Below are 21,235 nucleotides of genomic sequence, written 5' to 3'. Positions count from 1 at the left end.
CAAAGTAGTGCATACTGGTGATATAAAATCAGTTTGGTAAAGAAAAAAGTGAACGGACGAAGTATAAATTCATAAATAGAATTCATTAGCAAAGGCCAATGAAAGTGTGGCCCAGAAAACTAACTCTAGTTATTGCTTACTAGTTTCCACATCCAAACGAATCACCATTGTGCATGAGGAGCTGGTAAAAGGCTTGGGGAGAACGGACACCCCATATATACTGAAAGCCGATAAAGATGACGAGGTCGGTCTAATTGTTTTCAACAGAAAGCACTGTTGTTTTCAGATTGAGGTATCCTATTGTCATCTGGGTCTGCAGGTGGCAACCTCCATTTAGGAGAAAAGGGGGCATTGAACAGCTGATGGGTAAGACTGTTACTGCCTGGCATGCAGAAGGATTCCTGAGAAGCAAAACATCAATGTAAAATGCTGAGAACTGGAACCAGACTGCAAATTGAGCAGTGAAAAAGTAACAAACCCAGGGCCGGACTGGCCATAGCAGGCACCATTATTTACAACAAGGGGTGGTGATGGGCAGAGTCTCTGAATTAAGCAGAGTACTCTCACCCAGTCAAGAGATCAAGGCTAGATCCAACACCGTTTTTTAGCTCATTGCACCATCCCAGTTTCAGAACCTGGCTGTATGCAAATTAGTCTGTCCCTGGCCCAGTGCATCATGGGAACAGGGCAGACCAGACTACAAAAGCCAATTCTTACACTGGGAAGGAAACAAGCTTCCGGGGATCGGTTTCTGCCATTTCAGGCGTCTTCGGCCCGGCTTGCTTGAATCCTGATGGTGCAATGAGCAAGGGACTCACATCTGAGTATACCCTTCCACGCTTAGGGTGGACAAAATTATTTACAACAAGGGGTGGTGATGGGCAGAGTCTCTGAATTAAGCAGAGTACTCTCACCCAGTCAAGAGATCAGGGCTAGATCCAACACCGTTTTTTAGCTCATTGCACCATCCCAGTTTCAGAACCTGGCTGTATGCAAATTAGTCTGTCCCTGGCCCAGTGCATCATGGGAACAGGGCAGACCAGACTACAAAAGCCAATTCTTACACTGGGAAGGAAACAAGCTTCCGGGGACCGGTTTCTGCCATTTCAGGCGTCTTCGGCCCGGCTTGCTTGAATCCTGATGGTGCAATGAGCAAGGGACTCACATCTGAGTATACCCTTCCACGCTTAGGGTGGACAAAATTATTTACAACAAGGGGTGGTGATGGGCAGAGTCTCTGAATTAAGCAGAGTACTCTCACCCAGTCAAGAGATCAGGGCTAGATCCAACACCGTTTTTTAGCTCATTGCACCATCCCAGTTTCAGAACCTGGCTGTATGCAAATTAGTCTGTCCCTGGCCCAGTGCATCATGGGAACAGGGCAGACCAGACTACAAAAGCCAATTCTTACACTGGGAAGGAAACAAGCTTCCGGGGACCGGTTTCTGCCATTTCAGGCGTCTTCGGCCCGGCTTGCTTGAATCCTGATGGTGCAATAAGCAAGGGACTCACATCTGAGTATACCCTTCCACGCTTAGGGTGGACAAAATTATTTACAACAAGGGGTGGTGATGGGCAGAGTCTCTGAATTAAGCAGAGTACTCTCACCCAGTCAAGAGATCAGGGCTAGATCCAACACCGTTTTTTAGCTCATTGCACCATCCCAGTTTCAGAACCTGGCTGTATGCAAATTAGTCTGTCCCTGGCCCAGTGCATCATGGGAACAGGGCAGACCAGACTACAAAAGCCAATTCTTACACTGGGAAGGAAACAAGCTTCCGGGGACCGGTTTCTGCCATTTCAGGCGTCTTCGGCCCGGCTTGCTTGAATCCTGATGGTGCAATGAGCAAGGGACTCACATCTGAGTATACCCTTCCACGCTTAGGGTGGACAAAATTATTTACAACAAGGGGTGGTGAAGGGCAGAGTCTCTGAATTAAGCAGAGTACTCTCACCCAGTCAAGAGATCAGGGCTAGATCCAACACCGTTTTTTAGCTCATTGCACCATCCCAGTTTCAGAACCTGGCTGTATGCAAATTAGTCTGTCCCTGGCCCAGTGCATCATGGGAACAGGGCAGACCAGACTACAAAAGCCAATTCTTACACTGGGAAGGAAACAAGCTTCCGGGGACCGGTTTCTGCCATTTCAGGCGTCTTCGGCCCGGCTTGCTTGAATCCTGATGGTGCAATGAGCAAGGGACTCACATCTGAGTATACCCTTCCACGCTTAGGGTGGACAAAATTATTTACAACAAGGGGTGGTGATGGGCAGAGTCTCTGAATTAAGCAGAGTACCCTCACCCAGTCAAGAGATCAGGGCTAGATCCAACACCGTTTTTTAGCTCATTGCACCATCCCAGTTTCAGAACCTGGCTGTATGCAAATTAGTCTGTCCCTGGCCCAGTGCATCATGGGAACAGGGCAGACCAGACTACAAAAGCCAATTCTTACACTGGGAAGGAAACAAGCTTCCGGGGACCGGTTTCTGCCATTTCAGGCGTCTTCGGCCCGGCTTGCTTGAATCCTGATGGTGCAAGAAGCAAGGGACTCACATCTGAGTATACCCTTCCACGCTTAGGGTGGACAAAATTATTTACAACAAGGGGTGGTGATGGGCAGAGTCTCTGAATTAAGCAGAGTACTCTCACCCAGTCAAGAGATCAGGGCTAGATCCAACACCGTTTTTTAGCTCATTGCACCATCCCAGTTTCAGAACCTGGCTGTATGCAAATTAGTCTGTCCCTGGCCCAGTGCATCATGGGAACAGGGCAGACCAGACTACAAAAGCCAATTCTTACACTGGGAAGGAAACAAGCTTCCAGGGACCGGTTTCTGCCATTTCAGGCGTCTTCGGCCCGGCTTGCTTGAATCCTGATGGTGCAATGAGCAAGGGACTCACATCTGAGTATACCCTTCCACGCTTAGGGTGGACAAAATTATTTACAACAAGGGGTGGTGATGGGCAGAGTCTCTGAATTAAGCAGAGTACTCTCACCCAGTCAAGAGATCAGGGCTAGATCCAACACCGTTTTTTAGCTCATTGCACCATCCCAGTTTCAGAACCTGGCTGTATGCAAATTAGTCTGTCCCTGGCCCAGTGCATCATGGGAACAGGGCAGACCAGACTACAAAAGCCAATTCTTACACTGGGAAGGAAACAAGCTTCCGGGGACCGGTTTCTGCCATTTCAGGCGTCTTCGGCCCGGCTTGCTTGAATCCTGATGGTGCAATGAGCAAGGGACTCACATCTGAGTATACCCTTCCACGCTTAGGATGGACAAAATTATTTACAACAAGGGGTGGTGATGGGCAGAGTCTCTGAATTAAGCAGAGTACTCTCACCCAGTCAAGAGATCAGGGCTAGATCCAACACCGTTTTTTAGCTCATTGCACCATCCCAGTTTCAGAACCTGGCTGTATGCAAATTAGTCTGTCCCTGGCCCAGTGCATCATGGGAACAGGGCAGACCAGACTACAAAAGCCAATTCTTACACTGGGAAGGAAACAAGCTTCCGGGGACCGGTTTCTGCCATTTCAGGCGTCTTCGGCCCGGCTTGCTTGAATCCTGATGGTGCAATGAGCAAGGGACTCACATCTGAGTATACCCTTCCACGCTTAGGGTGGACAAAATTATTTACAACAAGGGGTGGTGATGGGCAGAGTCTTTGAATTAAGCAGAGTACTCTCACCCAGTCAAGAGATCAGGGACAGATCCAACACCGTTTTTTAGCTCATTGCACCATCCCAGTTTCAGAACCCGGCTGTATGCAAATTAGTCTGTCCCTGGCCCAGTGCATCATGGGAACAGGGCAGACCAGACTACAAAAGCCAATTCTTACACTGGGAAGGAAACAAGCTTCCGGGGACCGGTTTCTGCCATTTCAGGCGTCTCCGGCCCGGCTTGCTTGAATCCCGATGGTGCAATGAGCAAGGGACTCACATCTGAGTATACCCTTCCACGCTTAGGGTGGACAAAAGTATTTACAACAAGGGGTGGTGATGGGCAGAGTCTCTGAATTAAGCAGAGTACTCTCACCCAGTCAAGAGATCAGGGCTAGATCCAACACCGTTTTTTAGCTCATTGCACCATCCCAGTTTCAGAACCTGGCTGTATGCAGGCACCAGGCATTTTCCCGGTGGGCTGGAAGGGTGGGGGCTGACTTTCGAGCGGTGGGGGCGTTTTGTTCCAGGGGTCGATTTTGCAGCAGTTCCACAATATTGGCCCCCTGTACCAAAAAAAGGCAGAAGGGCTAAAGCGGCAGCAGTGCTGCTTCTCACTAGCACTCCCCCTCAACCCCTTCCGTCCCGGGGCTTGTCCACCTGAATTGCCAGGGCTGGTTTGTGTTCCTAGTGCGGCCCTGCACAAATCGCTTGCTTTATTTTATTTGCTCTGAATAATGTTACTTCAATCTTTCCAGCTCCCATTTCCCTTTTAGGTCGAGCCTGGACATGTCCTGCGCTGCGAGCCATGCTGTATTGGAGTATGTACTTGAAGCCCCGCCCACTCTCCGCCCATATTTGTCATTGGCTTATGTCATTGCCCTTCATAAATGCTGGAATCTGATTCGTTATTAGATGTGTTAGTCCCTCCTTCGTACCCCCTTTTCTTCATTTGTAACCTCCCACGAGGACTGGCCCTTTTACTTCGGTTGTTGCACAGTACGTCTTACTTAGTCTGTAATCACTATTTTCTTTAATGAGTTTCTCATACTGCAGGAGGACAGCAGGGTCTCTCATGCGCAGTTGAGACCGCTAGCTTGTTTAACTCGTAGCAAACGGGGAGCTCTTCAGGGGCCATGGGAGGCAGAAGGGGGCAACTCAGCGATGCCCGATTTTGTAGTAACAGCACAGGCACCGCGCTAAATATTTTAGGATGGCACCCATTTGTATGATTGTATTTTTAAAATTATATTTAGCATGGCGCCCGCTTCACGGGTCACCATGCGTATTAATCTGCACGGGTGCCAAGCTGCCCGTTTAAAAGGCTTCTTAAACCTGAGCCTGCGGCTGCTTAATCAATCAATCAGATTACCCGTGAGGGTCTCAAGGCGCTGAGGGGAGGGGGGTGCCGCTACTGCTCGAAGAGCCAGGTCTTGAGGAGTCTTCTGAAGGCGAGTAGGACTTGGGTCTGCCGTTGGTGGGTAGGGAGGGTGTCCCAGGTCTTGGCGGCGAGGTAGGAGAAGAATCTGCCGCCGGAGGTCGTTCGTTGGATGCGGGGGATAGCGGCGAGGGCGAGGCTGGCGGAGCGGAGCTGGCGGGTGGGGGTGTAGAAGCGGAGTCTGCTGTTCAGGTAGGCTGGTCCGGCGTTGTGAAGTGCTTTGTGTGCGTGGGTGAGGAGCTTAAAGGTGATCCTCTTCTCGACGGGGAGCCAGTGTAGGTCTCTGAGGTGGGGGGGGGTGATGTGGCTGCGGTGGGGGACGTGGACGATCAGTCGGGCGGAGGCGTTTTGGATGCGTTGTAGTCGTCGTAGGTGTTTGGCTGGGATTCCTGCGTAGAGTGCATTGCTGTAGTCCAGTCTGCTGCTGACGAGGGCCTGTGTCACCGTTCTTCTTGTTTCGGTCAGGATCCTCTTGTAGATCCTGCGGAGCGTGCAGGGGGGGTTGTAGCAGGAGGAGGAGACGGCGTTGACCTGCTTAGACATGGAGAGGGAAGAGTCAAGGATGAATCCTAGATTGCGTGCATGGTCGGTGGGTGTAGGTGCTGTTCCCAGTGTGGTCGGCCACCAGGAGTCGTCCCAGGCTGAGGGGGTGGGTCCGAGGATGAGGACCTCCGTCTTGTCCGAGTTCAGTTTCAGACAGCTGCTCCTCATCCAGTCGGTGACGGCCTTCATTCCCTTAAACCAGTTTGCTGCAAGGCTGCTCTTCCTAAATAATAATAATTCCTTCTGTCAAGTCTGAGCAAGCAAACATTTAAGTAAAGCCACCACACAACCCCAACTGGGATTGAAGCATGAGGCCACTGTAGTGTACCGCCTCGCTGCAACATCGCGGGGTGGTAGCACTGTATGTGGGAATGTTGGTTCAACCTTGCTCAACGTGCGCAGGGCAAATAAATAACTTTAAAATATGCTCTGTCCCCCTCCCTCTCCCGATGCACAGACGCCCTCAAAGTGGTCACTGTGTTAATGAAACAAATCTGTGGACTTACTTCCTTATTCCCCATCGATGCCCTTTGTGTGCCTCGTTTTTATTTAACCGGACAAGGTGTCCGCTTCATAGTGTTTGTGTTTTTTTTTGCCATATTGGGGCAGCCTTCACTCTCCCTTTCTCGGGCCCCCACCTCCGCTTCATCAGCAAACATTGCGCTGCCTCAACTCCAGTTGCAGCCACTGATACTTAAATCTGCCGGATGCTTCCTCCATTGTTCCCCCATCCCTCCCCCATCCCTGCCCTTCATGTGGCTTGTTCTTTGATCCCGGGCGTTCTTTCACCCTTTACCTACTCCCTGTTGCTTCAGACTCTCTCTATCGTCTCTAGTGCTTTTTCACCCTGTCTCTAGTTCTTGGTCTTCATTCACCGGTTGTGTCCGTCTTCCCCATGCCGGCGTTGGTGACTCCCCCTCCCACCTCCGGTGCTGTAACCTTCTCGCCGAGTGGCAGCACTTTCCTCACCTATCACATGAGTCATGATGAGCTGCATGTCGATTTGGAGGTAGGCGGTGTCTGAATTATTTGAATTCTTTTACTGATATTTTGGATAGTGCTAAAGAAGTAATGGTAGACATTTCTAGGGAGCAATATCATGCAGTGCTCACCACCTGACTGCCTAGTGCCTATATAGGCAACACTCCCCACCCTTTGCAAAGTTAGCATGCACAATGGAATAAATAAATACGCGACACAATTCTTTGTTGGGAAAAGATTGCTGCAGGTTTATTCCATACAAAAGTATGCAACATGGTGGGTTAATTTATGGGCGATCCCAGGGCAGGTAGCGGTGACTCACCTACGCTGCCCTGTCCGCCTGATGAGCCAAATTGCACCATGGCCAATCCAATCGGTGCTACCAGTTATGTAAGTAATGGTAGAAATTTCTAGGGAGCGATATTCATGCAGTGCGCATCACCTGGCTGCTTTTCATATGCATATAATCTGTTTGTGTCAGACGCATCTACACGACCTAGTCGTGACATGACCTGATTTCCTATGTACCTCCTGACATGCTTCAATCATCAGCTATGTCCACTCCCAGCCCGGACACCTTAGGCTTTGTTTCAGTGATGCACAACTCACAAGGGTTTAAAAATAAGGCTGCCATACTTGGGGTAGATACCCATCAGCAGAATTTACATAGTGTGCAGTCCAGAGAAGGCTATGGCTGAGTTAAGAAAGAAAAGATGAAATCAAATTGAGGACTTATGTAAATGTGTGTATACTTGTAAAGCGCACTGCTGCCCCATCTCGGGGCATCCTGGCGCTGTATTCCGCTGTGGAACCCATCCTGGCTTTCCCTGTGAGATGCCCCCTCCAGGGCACCCCCAAGGTGAAGCCAGACATCCCAGCGCTGTTGGGGCCATTGTGGAGATTAAGCAAGCTATTGCCCAGAGTTGCAGCGTGGGACCTATGATTAGAGTAGGCACCGAGGCGAGAATTATCGAGTCCGCGGACATTGAGCCCAAGACCCTGCCGCGTCGGGAATTGAACCCTGGTCCCGGGCCTGACCTCTGCTTCAGGGTCTGCCGCTTCTAACCAGTGAGCCACACCACTCCACTGAGCCACACTTCTCCACTTATCCAAAAATGCATTCCTGAAGTTCAGGAAAAAAGTGACAGTTGAACAGGACTAGAGATAAAAGTATTGCATGAAATGATTTCTCTGTGATATTATTAAGCTGCATGTTGTCAACGGAGACGGTTAGGAGCCTGATAACCAAAGGTAATTTTATGCTTACATTGTTACACAATGAATCTACAAATGAAACTCATAATCTTCATTCATGATTTGTGTTTTCTTTGTACTCTTGCTTGAGTTTCTTGGTATTTGTTTATAACTGTAGGCTTTGCTTATGTTGATTGAATCTCTATTAGTTCCTTATCCAACTCCATCAGAAATAGTCTACCCCTTTTCCTTGGACATAAGAACAAACCTTTCCACCATCAGCTTAAATGTTGCTGGTCTGTCTTGCATATTCTTTTACGTATGTTTTCCAGTATCACCTCTCTTTATTTACCTCAAAACAGAACATCTTGTTTTTAGGTTGAGTCTGGGCAGCTCGTGCGCTGCTCTGCGAGGCCTTCTGTATTAGAGTATGCACTTGAAGCTCCACCTACTCTTCTCCCATATTTTTCCTTGGCTTATGTCTTTTTCCTTTGTAAATGCTGGCTTCTGTTTCGGTAATCGGCTTGTTAGTCCCTCCTTAGTACTGCCTTGTCTTCATTTGTAACCTCCCATGAGGAATGGCGCTTTTACTGCTGTTGTTACACCGTCTGTGTTATTTAGTCTGTAAGCACTATTTCTTTAGTGAGTTTTATCTTACTGCAGGCACGACGTGCTTTGCAACAAGATTAGGCGTCATGTGCGCTTTCACTTTCCAAGCAGCCTGGACAATGGCGTCCGCTTCTTTGGAATTACATAGGTCTCGCATTTAGGGGCATTTGAGCTATTGGCATTGTAAATGACAATAGCTTACACTCTCGCAAATGCAACACCTATTTCTTTACAAATTTGTGTTTTATGGGTTGTTTCCATGTGCCCCATGCTGCGCTTGCACTTAATAAAGGCCACACCCATTTCTTTAGACGTGGCTCGTCTAAAGAAAGAGGCGTAGCCTCTATTAAGTGCTAGCGCGGCATGGGGCACTTGGAAACAAACAGTATTTGCAATTCAATAGGTCTCACCAATCCAATAGTTCTCACATTTGTGAGAATTTAAGCTACTGACTTTTACAATGCCAATAGCTGAAAGTCTCGTAAATGCGAGACCTATTGCATTGCAAATGCTTGTTAGTTCTTGCCTGCCAATAGCGCATGCACTGTTGCTGGGAAACGTATTGTGTACTAAAAGGGGCTTGAAGCCCCCCTTTTGCTTAACATACGTTGGCTTAATTGTCACTCGTATTTGCTATCTCCTAATTGGCTGGCGTATTACAATATCACTTCTTGTTCTTTGGTTTGGAGCATTGACCAAATACTGATGGATTTACTTTGAATAGTGTCTTTACACTGTCCAGCCACTGCTCGTTGTAATTCAGGGACTATTTTTTTTCTTTATGCTTATCGTCCATGTCGCTTCTTCCCTTCCCAACCCCTTTTGCTCCTTTCCCCATGTTGCTTCATACACTCCCACCCCCACCCTTGTCAGTATTGCTTATTACCCTCTCACTCCCACTCTTTTTTGTGTCGCTTCTTACCCCCCCACCCCATCTTTGTATGTGTTGCTTCTTTCCTTCAACCCCACATTCCTGTTGTCTATGTTGCTTCTTCCCTTCCACCCCCTACCCTTCCGTTGTCTGTGTTGCCCCCCCCACTTGCCAAAGCGTTATGACACAGCCAGTGCTGACCACGTCATGCATCTTTTTTTTTAGTATTCTACCGTCTCTTCCTGTTTCCATGCTGCCCACCCCTATCCCTCTCCCATTGCTCGAGCTGCCCACCCCTACCAGCCATCAGAAAAAAGGGGCTAGATACGGCCAGAGCTTGCCGGATAACATCACTTTTTTCTATCTTTGCTTTTTTCTAACTTTACTCTTAGCCGTGCTGCACAGCCACGCTGCTGTACAACATGTCTAAAACACACTGGCAAAGCCAATAGCTTTTGCATGGGTGGGACCGATTGCCTTTGCCAGTGCTTGTTTCAGTCTTGGACAGCTGCTTGAGATCTCTTCTTCTGCTGAATGTTTTATAGCTCATGAAAAGGTTGTTGAATGGCTCCCTTTATGCCCCTCTGCGTGCTGAATAATGGGTCTCTGCGTAGGCGCACAGGTAACATAGTTCAGGAGACTCATATATTTGTTGTGGGACCTGCCCCACAGCTATTAGGAGCACCGGCTGGCAGCAGAAAGCACCCGGGCTCCCAGCCAATCATAACACTGCAATGCAGCGTGTCATTGGTCTGAGCGCCGTGGTTCGGTGCACAGGCAGGGACTGAGAGCCTGGCATGTGCCTCACCAGGCAGTAAAGCAGCCTGGGTGGAGAACATTCCACGTGCGCATGAATGTTTAGCCAGCCTGATACGGCCGGCCATACTGTCATGCATGCTTCAGTGTGCCCACCACTCCTCCCTTGCAGTGCTCTGGCCTCACGGAGCCCAGCCCCTCCCAGAGGAAACAACGGAGGCACTGCAATAGGAAAAATAAAATGGTAACATTATGTTATTATCATTTTATTTTTCCTTTTTTTACTGTTCGGAGAGCATTGGGTGACGCTTCTCAACCTTAGCGAAGGGGCCGCCCCTGTACCTTTCCCCATTTAGCACCATCTGATTAAGACACAATAAATAGTTAGCCAAGCCATGCCTTCCCTGGACCGGAAACAAGCTTCCCAGCTTCTGGCATTGTCAACGCTCTGTCCATCACCACCTATGGTTTTGCTTTGTTCGCCATAAGTTGGCAGGGTATGCTCAGACGTGAGTCCCTGGCTCACTTTGCCACTGGATTCAAGCAAACCCGGCTGAAGACGGCCGCAATGCCAGAAACCGGTCCTTGGAAGCTTGTTTCCGGTCTAGGCAAGGCATGGCTTGGCAGTTCGGGCTGGACTGTTCCCATGAGGCACAGGGTCAGACTGATTTGCATATGGCCATGTCTGAACTGGGGTGGCAGAGTGGGCTAAAGAATGGTGATGGATTAAACCCAGATCAGTTGACTGGGGGTGAGTGCTTGTATTGTCAACGCTCCGTCCATCATTTCCTTTGGTTTTGCTTTGTTCGCCATAAGTTGGCAGGGTATGCTCAGACGTGAGTCCCTTGCTCACTTTGCCACTGGATTCAAGCAAACCCGGCTGAAGACGGCCGCAATGCCAGAAACCGGTCCTGGGAAGCTTGTTTCCGGTCCAGGCAAGGCATGGCTTGGCAGTTCGGGCTGGACTGTTCCCATGAGGCACAGGGTCAGACTGATTTGCATATGGCCATGTCTGAACTGGGGTGGCAGAGTGGGCTAAAGAATGGTGATGGATTAAACCCAGATCAGTTGACTGGGGGTGAGTGCTTGTATTGTCAACGCCCCGTCCATCATTTCCTTTGGTTTTACTCATTTTGGATGGCCATTGCGTTGGTGTTGCAGACTCAATTGTGCTACATGTCAATACCTGTTAGGCCACCTTTACAGCAGCCAGATCATCTCCTACAGTCCTTTTGATCTTTAAAATACTTGCTGAAGGTACCCATATGAACTTAAGCTTCCTCCTTGTGGTCAAAAGCAGGCATCAATGTGCTGTACTCGCAGTTCACACCAAGATGTATCTTGCACAACCCTGAAAACGTTCTACTCTCTTCCAAGTGGTGCAGCTAATCTTGAATTATATGATACTAGGTGGAAATTCTCCGTTTGTTTGGATGTTAACACCAGTTCTTGCTAAAACTGCAAATCAAGTCGGTCGACCCTAACTTCTCCCAGTTTCTGATACCAGAACTTAGTAGAGCAAGTTCTCTTCAGCTGACTTTATGAATTGTGGAGTCTGTAGGCTGTCATGGTGTAAGACGGCGGGACATCAATGGTTTATTTTCTCCTCCCTTCTTCAACATCTTGGTGTTTAGATTCCCGCTGTTGCTGATGTTGTACATTTGCCTCTTGGTCAAGCAGAGGGTCCATACACGTTCATGCAGACAATGAGTGATAGGTTTATTGAAGAGAACACTTCGCATACCTTTTGGTAGAAACCCCAAACTCATCAGCTGATTTTATGAGCTGTGGAGTCCGTAGGCCATCAGTGGTGTAAAACGTCTGTGGGGCATCAACGCATACATGCAAACAGACCTAATTTAGGTGGAAAACTTCAGATTTTTTTAAAGCTCAAAATGGCTTTATTTGAGCTGTCTCCCATCTAAAAGCACCTCAGCTTCAATGTAAGTCAATAGGAAAAACGAATTCCCCCATTTTCTTTTCGAAATCTCCCTCTTTCTAGGTTCAAAATGTTGGCATGTATGTGAAAGGTTCATTTTCTTCTCTCTCCTGTCTTCAACAACTTTGTGTTCAGATTCTTGTTGTTGCCGATGTTGTAAATAGACAATAGTCTCTTGGTCAAGCAGGGGTCCAGACAAGTTTGTGTAGACAATGAGTACTACTTTACAGTCATCCTGCTCAGCCCACCCGCTCCAAGTGCCAACTTAACCACCATTGGTACCCAAGCATTCTATGACATCACATCCTAAGATAATCAGAGCAAGAAAGGGATGAGCAGCAGGTCATAACAAATGCCTTCTCGTGTTTTTTTCTACTGGGCATACTTGGATTGAGTGATCTGAGCTGATATAGCCCAACTGGTCCCAACAGAATCTATTTGTACCCGTGCAACTGGAATTTTGCCCACAGCAAGGAAACAAAGGGATACATTACAGCCACAATCAAAACTAACGCGCACAATAATCCAGCCATAAGCACTTAAATCAAGCTCTGATTGTGTGGGGGTAAAATAGGTAATGTTTGGCTGACTAAATAATACTTTTTTAAACCATAGAAATACATCTTACATTATGTGTGATTTTTATGACGAGAAAATAAAACTGATAAACCAAATGAGTTACATGAAATACCAACCGCCTCGTTTTCTCAATAGAGGACTGCAGTTTAGCTGGCAGAGTGGAGAGGAGTTGGGGAATTGGAGCGGGACCTTTAATTTCACGGATGACGGAGCAGTGAAGACTGGCAGTGACGCAGACGGCAGGTACAGACCAAAGCAGAATATTAATGGGGTAGCGCGCCAGCCAGGCCAGTGCATTGCATTGTTCTCTTTATGTTAAAGCGGCCTGCGAAATCTGTTTAAATTGTGCATGCATAGTTCCATTGCATGTGTGATCAGTAATCACAGATAATCCATTCAGGCCAGAGAACAATACGCCCTCTTCTATGTTATGAATGATAACAATCTTTGTGTTCCTTTTGTATTAATTTACCCATTCTGCAGAGCCTCTAGTTCATGGATGATATTCTACTGGGCACGCATAATGTCTGACAGGTACTTTACTGTCATTATGTTACAGTACATGGGATCTGTTATTGGCACTAGTATAGGGAAGGCTGTCTGCTATGGGAATTAATGTAACTTAATTTAAGTACTTGAATAGCGCAACACGGACCAATAGAGGTATATGGGATTTATATATATAAGAACGAACTGAGAATATGGGAATATATCTAGACAGGAGTGGGGGAGACAAGCAGTCAACATTCGGGTCCTGGAGATCTGGGAATTACAAGGCAAACTGCCCTTTAACCTGTAGTTGACCATATGTGCAAGGTTTCTGCAGGGTACCAGCACCTCCATGTGCAAATATGAGATGTAAGGTAGCAGATACAGGGTGTAAAATTACTGTTTTACGCCCATCCTATGTCTTTTCTGTCTATATGTGAGGTAAATTCTATTTTGTGTTGAGAGCTCAAAATACTTGCGCAGTTACTGGCTCCTGGTTTTGTTTTATACTATGTGGGTAGATCATAAAACAAAGGATGAAAGGCAAACAGAGTACATAAAAATGAGGTGCTACGGTGGGCACGATACACACAGATTTATATGTGTGAGTGTAGATGGAGCTATTGCCCTGATCTTCACTCCTTATGTAACCACCCAGCTCAGTCAGACAATTGTTATGAAGAAATATAAAACTTAGAGGAGTTTGGGTTAGCGCCCTACAGCCACTGGTTTGTTGGAGTATCAGTCACATTTTGTATCCGCCCACAGTTCTGCATACATAGAGTGGAGCAAGGGGTCAGCCCCTTCAGGTATAGCTTTTGTAAGTATGAAGGAATTAACAATTTTAAGAGAGAAAGCTGCTCATTCTCCGCTACCCGAGCAGCAGCAGTAATAATGTGGGCACCTGTGAGCAGCGCCTAGACCTCTGAGGTTGCATTTTCCCTGGCATGCAGTCACATCTTCCTCACCAGGTGAAGGATCCCGCTTGCACTCCCGTTGAACCTACTCCAGGCACTAGGCACGGCCAATAGCCTAGGTCTGCCCTTGCTTGCCTACATCCCCATGCTAAGAGAGACTCACTATCCTTAATCTCCTAGAGGGGTGTTGGCCACTAAGGCCTTACTACCCTAAAGCATGAAGACGGTGCGCTGATCGGTCATTTTCTATCTGGGCAGCTTCCATAAATGGAGCTTAGTAGAAGCAAGTCTTGTTTCAGAAAGTACCAAGATGCTTCAGAACTAAAGGGGAGGTTGTAGAGTGTGGCCTGGTCACTGGGAAGGCGATGACGGTCCCTCACATCTGGTCTGGGTGAAGTGCACCCTGCCTACCCTGAAGCTGGGCTAGGAAAAATGGGGGAGGGGTTGTGCCCAAATTACCCTCATGTACATGAACACATGACATCAAAAAGATGTATACAAATACAAAGAAGCACAGAGGGATCGATTCAATATTTATTTGTAATCAAGGTTAAATTAAAAGCCTTGAAATATCCAAAAAAGGATTTTATAAAGTAAAGAATACACAAATTATAGTCACATATATATCTATATCAAACGACTAGGTGGAGCACATAAAACGAGCAACAAATAATTATATACAGCGAGAGTATCTTCACTTGAACTCAGTTTTTCCATATAATACAATATACAACATATACATCACATATATATATATATTTACACACGAATTTCACAACAACACAGCCCTACAAAAATAATAAAAAGTTTTTAACAGAAAACACTTATATATCTATGTGCGCATTCCTGAATTGAAATGCTACACTACCAGATAGTCCTATGTAACAGCGCCCTGAAGCTGGGGGCAGAGCTACCATAGGTGCAGTGGCATTGGGTCCAGAGCCCTGAGGGACCCTTGGAACCCTGATAAGTGCTGTATTTTATTGTCACAACAGCAGTCAAAGGGATCATTTTCCTTCCTTGCACCAGGGGCTATGGCATCCTTGCTACGCTACTGCACAAGCTTGTGGACCCTGAGCAGCTTCATCCCTGATCAGTCTCCGCACACCAACTGGAGATGTTTGGTGAGTTAGGCTGTAACATGCCTATCAGCGCATCTTTTCTGACTCCCACACACACACTTGGGCCTGCACAGCTCTTCATGGCTTGGAAAGATTTAGGGAAGAGTTCTTTAATCCATGGAACTTCTCTTTGAAGTGGTTCGGGGGGTGCACGTGATGTTTAAGTGCCACCAGTATACTCCCTTACAGAAAGTGAGTTGATGCTTCTTAAATCAATCAGTTCCCCACACTTTATAATTACTTTGAGATCTAACACTATTGGCCAGCCTGTGAAGTCCATCCAGGCGGGTCTTGTAGTCTTTTGTGGGAGGATGAAAGGTGCAGAAGAAGCTTGGATGTCAGTGGAGTCCCAGACCAGGCTGTTCGAATGCTACTATGATGAATCAGAGAAAATCTTGGTTGAAGATGGACTCTTTATAATGTAAAATATAGGAGGGAGGATACAAGGCTGGAGGCTGTGTATACTTTGAGTTTAGGATCTCATCTTAGGTCTTAGTTGCTGGAAGTTATGAAAGGTGTGCTACAAAGGGGAAACATCCTTTACAACGAAACATTTACCACGCAGTACATTTACAACGCAGGTATTACAACGCAAGTCGTTACAACGACTTGCGCTGGAGGGCGCTGTAGGATAGGGAATAGTTTAATTTACAATCCAAAGCCTTCCCTACTATCCACGGGGACTGGAGTTGGAATAGTACATTAAACTATCCACTATCCAGCACCCCCCAGCGTAAGTCGTTGTAACGGCTTGCGTTGTAATACCTGCGTTATAAAGGCATGCGTGGTAAAAGCATGCGTTGTAACGACATACAACCGCTACAAAGTGTGCAGTCCATTTGTGCAAGTAAATTCCTTGTGTCTGCCCCAGCAAGCATGTATATATATTTATATGAGGTATGTGTGCAGTGCTAATTAAGATGAAAGGCAGTGGAGACCTGTACAGGGTCAAAGGCAAAGATTCATTCAGCAAGTAAGTCGACCTTTAGCGGGGTTCTAAGAGTAGAAAAGGAATTTTACTGCATCATTATCTAATGTTCTTTAAAAATGAATGTCTTTCCTAAATTGAAGCAAGGTTGAGGTGGTCCTGATGGACTTAGGGATGTCATTCTATATCCTGGGTATACACATGGAGACCTGTTGCCTTGTTGTCTGAACACTTCTTCGTCTCCAGCCTGCTGGTGTCATGGCTGTGGATGTGCCCAGAGCCACCGGAGGTGGTGACCATGTTAACCAGACCATTGGTTGCCAGTTGAAATGACCTTGTAGAGGATGAAGCTGGCTTTGAAGGTGGTGCAGGTTGACCAGGGAAGCCAGTGGAGTTTCATTGAAGTGGGCGTGATTGTGGGGGAGGACTGGACTACACTGACCAAACCTAAAATCGTTTCTCGTATCGGGAACGTAGAATGGAGAGCTTGTGGAGCTGCCTGCCTGTGTGCTTTGTATAGTTAAGAGTCTGTGTTTTTTCTCCTCTTCCAGTTTGGACCCTTATTCAGATTACTGAGTTACTGATGTTTTTGTTCCTTGAGAAAAAGTTTCTGACTCGCATTTTATGGTACTATATCTGTTGTAGGGTTTATTCAATCTGGGGGTTTATAATCACGTGTTTGAGGCCAGTAGTCTCCCGCTTTATAGTCCTTGCTGTAGCTCTGCTTAATACAAATTTGTGTGTAAAAGATAGGGAACATGTTTCTGCAAAGCCAAATAAATTCCTGTAAGAACGCGGTGCCAGTCTGTACACTACAAAATGGATCTTCTAGGATAAATCTGCCTGCACCGTGTTGTGTCTGAAAGCATGCCCATAGAATGACTCGCAGGATGTGTAACCATGAGACAGAAGAGATGGGTTATATTATTTTCTATTATTTCAAAATATATGCCACCAGAATGCAATGCTGGGACTCATATAGAGTTAATACTGTAACTGAGCCTAAGCGCCACGTCTTTAGGCTATGATGAAAAAAACATACTAATACTCCACTATGTATATTTAATATATATATAATAATTAATATATTTATAGAGCGCATCAATCCTAAAGGACATCACGGCGCTAGGACGGGGATTAGTGCAATTCAGGTTGGTCTAAGTAAGATCAGTATCTGGGAAACAAAGTGGTTTTCAATGTAAACTGCAATAGTTAATAATCTTATGCATAATAAACAAGATTCACGAAAACATGCTTTATGATATTGTCCTCCGTATCTAGGAGTATCTCTGTTGTTGATCTCTTCAGAGAGCTGCAGAATACTCAATGCTCTATGTAAAACGTATGATTCCCTGACCACAAAATATTTCTAGTTGCTGCAAATCCATGTTTTTGGTGGTAAATGGCACAGAGCTTGGTGCAAACGCCTTTAGCCATTGTTTATTGAAAGCAGATTTGTGGTAATAGGTGCTAATGTTTAGGCAGGGAGGTACAATCCAGGTATAACACCAAAAGAGTACCACCACTAAACATGACTGCATTAGAATAACACAACTTCACACAAATACAACTTTATTGCACACATCAACACACCAAATCAATTCAACTACAAAGTCAGCCAACAACACAACAGTACAACACAACACTCAAACAAAACATCAACACAACATCCCACCAGATCACCAACCACAGAAAAAGAACAAACAAAATCAAAACAAATACAGTAATACCATTCCCGCACAGCTCAATACAACAACAACAACAACAACAACAAAAACAATCAAACACAACAAAACAATATAACAGCACCGCACTTGTGTTAAGTTGTTCTGTTAGGTTACGTTAGGCTGATTTACGGCTTCAGGACCTGAAAATCTCATAGGTAGGACAGGTTGAGCAATCAGAATGCCTCCAGGGGCTTCCAGCAAACTTTTGCTATCCCTGCTGATACTTTTTATAAGTCAAATGATTAGGCATAAGAAGTCCTTGCCATATGGGCACACCTAGGCATTACACTGCCCTCAGTCTCTTGGCACCGTACAAAGGTTAGAGTTTATGTTGGAGTGGCTAATGAGCCTGGTTTTCTGTGCCAGAGTGTGTGACAAATGTGGCACGTCTAACGTGTCACTTTTGATTTTGGAGAACCCAAAACCTTCTCATTAAAATATAAAACTATTTTCTGTTTTTTTGTTTGTGCATTAAATTAATGTTTTCATAGTTTTTGTATATTTTACTGTATTTTTGTGGTGTATTATTTGAAGGATCAGTTCACAGAAATTGCTTAAGTTGGGGTTCATAGCTTCCAAGAGTGAGCCAATGGAGGTTCACAGAACTCAAAATGTTAAGAGTTGCTGGAGCATGGCACTCCCTTTATGCTGACAGATAACCTGTCCCAGAATCTGCCACGCCAAGTACCTTGTCTCCTCTGGCAGCAGAGAAAGGAACCGCTGCATAGAGGTAGCTGCACCGAAAGGATGTATGGAGAAGGCTGCACCTCTCCGCAGAGCTCAAGTCATACCTGGTCCCATCCGTCTTGTGCATGTCTTGTGTATGCATACTTCCTTCTGACCATAGAGTCGGTGTTCACCATTAACATTTTACATAGCTCACAAACCTCAAAGCAGTGAGCTGTGCAATGAAATGTAGGCACCTCAGTTGGAAATGGATCATCTTATTGATGATCGATCACCTCATAACACAACTCACGTGGAAAGAAACTCGCCAGGGAGCCCTTAAGTGATGGCTTCTAAGACCCCCTTTTAGTCTTTGTCCTCCCCTTTGATCCACCGTCACATTACATGATGCACTGTATGACCAGCCGCAGGGCTTCTTTCTTGTCCCTTTACCAAGCCTTCAGTTCTCCTGCCATCTGATCCCCACTGTTACACAGCACCCACGTCTGGACAAACCGGTCACACTTAGGGCATCTCACTAAGGAAAACAGAAAGCTGCTGAGAGGAATGACTGAATTATTCGCAGCCACTGGCAATTCCTTGGCCCACATTCCAATCCTTCAGTTTTTACCCACTTTATTGGTGTAGACCCTGCTCTGTTCCTACAGGAGGAATCCAGCTCTGTCCGCCAGACCAGGTCCCCTCTAAATGGGAATACAAGCAAGGACCAGGGCAATAGTTGGTTTCCATAAAGCTGGTCTCTGTCGAGAGTGAAATGGGTAAAACCAATGAACTGGAAGGCAGCCCAAGCGATTGGTAGTGGCCGTGATGAATTCAAGCATTCCTTCCGTCACACTGTTGTTTGTTACCTTTAGGAGTGCCAATTTGCCCAATAGATTTGGACACTATAAACAACTTTACCTACTTAGGAGACTGGCTGCTCTATGACTTGGGTCACCACATTGCCAAGAGAAACATACCGCCCATTTGTTTTTTTTTAATAGTCTGCAAAGACCTGGAAGTGATTCTAAATAGGACTTTCAAAAAAATCGTACATATTCATTTTTAATATCACTTTCCTGTCTTTGTTTTCTTTAATTATTAGTCATGGATCACTGATGAAGCTCTAGAACACTTTCAAAAGTGTTCTCTATTTATATATTTGCTGTTAGAAGTAAGTATAGATAAGGGCTAAAAATACCAGCTTTGGGTGATTTTGTTTATTTTTGTACCGACCGTGACTTCAAAATACTGGTGGCAGAAACCCGGTCAGGTGGTAACGCCACCTATGACCTGGAAAGTTATCAGACAGAGTTCTTTCGGAACCCCTTGCTATATGAGCTCATGGGTAGTGTTAATACTTTCGGGATTATGGCATCGTTCAGCCCAAGGGGGTCGGATCCATACCAGACAGTCAAACAAATCCATGACACGGATTCTCCTAAAAATAACTTAAATGAAACTTATTTACACGGTGTTTATCCTTACGGTCTGTCTTTTAATCTGGACCTCTTGGACCTATTTTGGACTCCCGTCCCCCTCTTGTTGAATGAATGGAGCTCTATGCTGGCTTCCTCCCATCGCCCTTGGATCAAACCACAGTTTTGTTGATTATATAACACGTTTCAATGATACTTTTCTGGCTCCAGATACAGCAAATAGCTTTAGTGTTCTACTCATGGAAGGTAGTGTTGTGTTTCTACAAACCCACTGACTTGCACAGAGAGCAGCTTCCACCCGCAGAAACCCCACACAGAAGGCCACTTTTCACTGCAGCGCTTGTAAACATCGAGGTACGTGGAAACAAGGTTTCTTTGTGTGGGGGGACGTTTCCATGCTGACATGGCTTGTAAAGAGCTGAAGTTCGCTTAGCACTACAAAAGAATGCTGCTCTGTTGAATGTCGGGAGCTAGAAATGGCGTCATCTCTGCCCCATGAGAGCTCCATTGGCGCCTTCATTCAGGGACATTTTAAGGATTTTGGGGGCCCTCGGCCAAATGTATTTTCAGGGCTCCTGATCAGATCAGCTTTGATTTTATGATCCAGTTTCACCTATTTCATGCCCTCTTTGGCCAAATTCCAAATGTGTGTACATCTAATATTCAGGGATAGTGATGTGTGTTTTCAGTATCACAAGACAGCAGCAGCTCACTAATGTTACAGCTAATAATCTCTGTCACACTCTCCCATTTCTCAATGAGGTCCTGTATTAATGTAAAAGAAACTTTTTATATGGATTTTGCATGAAACATAAGCACAGTGTGTAAGCAAAATGTCTGTAATAGACTCTCACACTTTAAAAATAGATGCTAGAAAAACGCAATTTACACCAATATGTTTACAAATTATTGAAGGTCATCAGGGCAAGAATTTCTGCAGAACATAGCTGGCTCTATGAGGGGGCCCCCTCAAAGACTGTGGCCCTGGCCCAGAGCCCACTTTGCCCATGCCTTAAAACATCTCTGCCTTCATTGGCTCAAAATGGCCCACAACGCTCTCCAGTGTGTGCCGATAGCACGGAGCAGCATTCTCCCAATACCTTTCTCTGGCAACTCTGGGGTCTCCTCTGCAAGTCGGATTTTCCTGTGAGGAGTTGAAATGTGCAAATAATCAGTGGCATAGCTAGGGGAGGTGGCGGGGGAAACACAGGACTTGCCACGGCCGGGCGGCAAAAGGTCTGGCTACCCCACTGTAAATAATCGACTACACATATTTGGTGTGTGTCTTTAACTTCTTACAAATAATGGCATGTATGAATGATTAAAGCACTGGTTATTAAGGAAGCTACTTTTTTGGTCACAATACACTAAAACTTA

General features: G+C 46.1%; 1 protein-coding gene across 2 annotated transcripts in view; it reads left to right on the top strand.

Annotated features, from left to right (window-relative positions):
- Positions 1 to 21,235, top strand: part of ST8SIA5 (ST8 alpha-N-acetyl-neuraminide alpha-2,8-sialyltransferase 5) — a 317,773-nt gene that overhangs the window by 89,418 nt on the left and 207,120 nt on the right. Inside the window, exon 2 of one of the 2 annotated variants that reach the window (XM_078674765.1) lies at positions 12,707 to 12,814. The exons of the other annotated variant lie outside the window; for it this stretch is intronic. Within the exon in view, the coding sequence (XP_078530891.1) occupies positions 12,707 to 12,814 (108 nt within the window). The remainder of the gene's footprint in view (positions 1 to 12,706; positions 12,815 to 21,235) is intronic. 2 annotated transcript variants of the gene reach the window in all.

This window comes from Lissotriton helveticus, chromosome 2_1, assembly GCF_964261635.1.
Source record: "Lissotriton helveticus chromosome 2_1, aLisHel1.1, whole genome shotgun sequence".
Taxonomy (NCBI): domain Eukaryota; kingdom Metazoa; phylum Chordata; class Amphibia; order Caudata; family Salamandridae; genus Lissotriton; species Lissotriton helveticus.
This window is presented reverse-complemented; position numbering and strand designations above follow the sequence as displayed.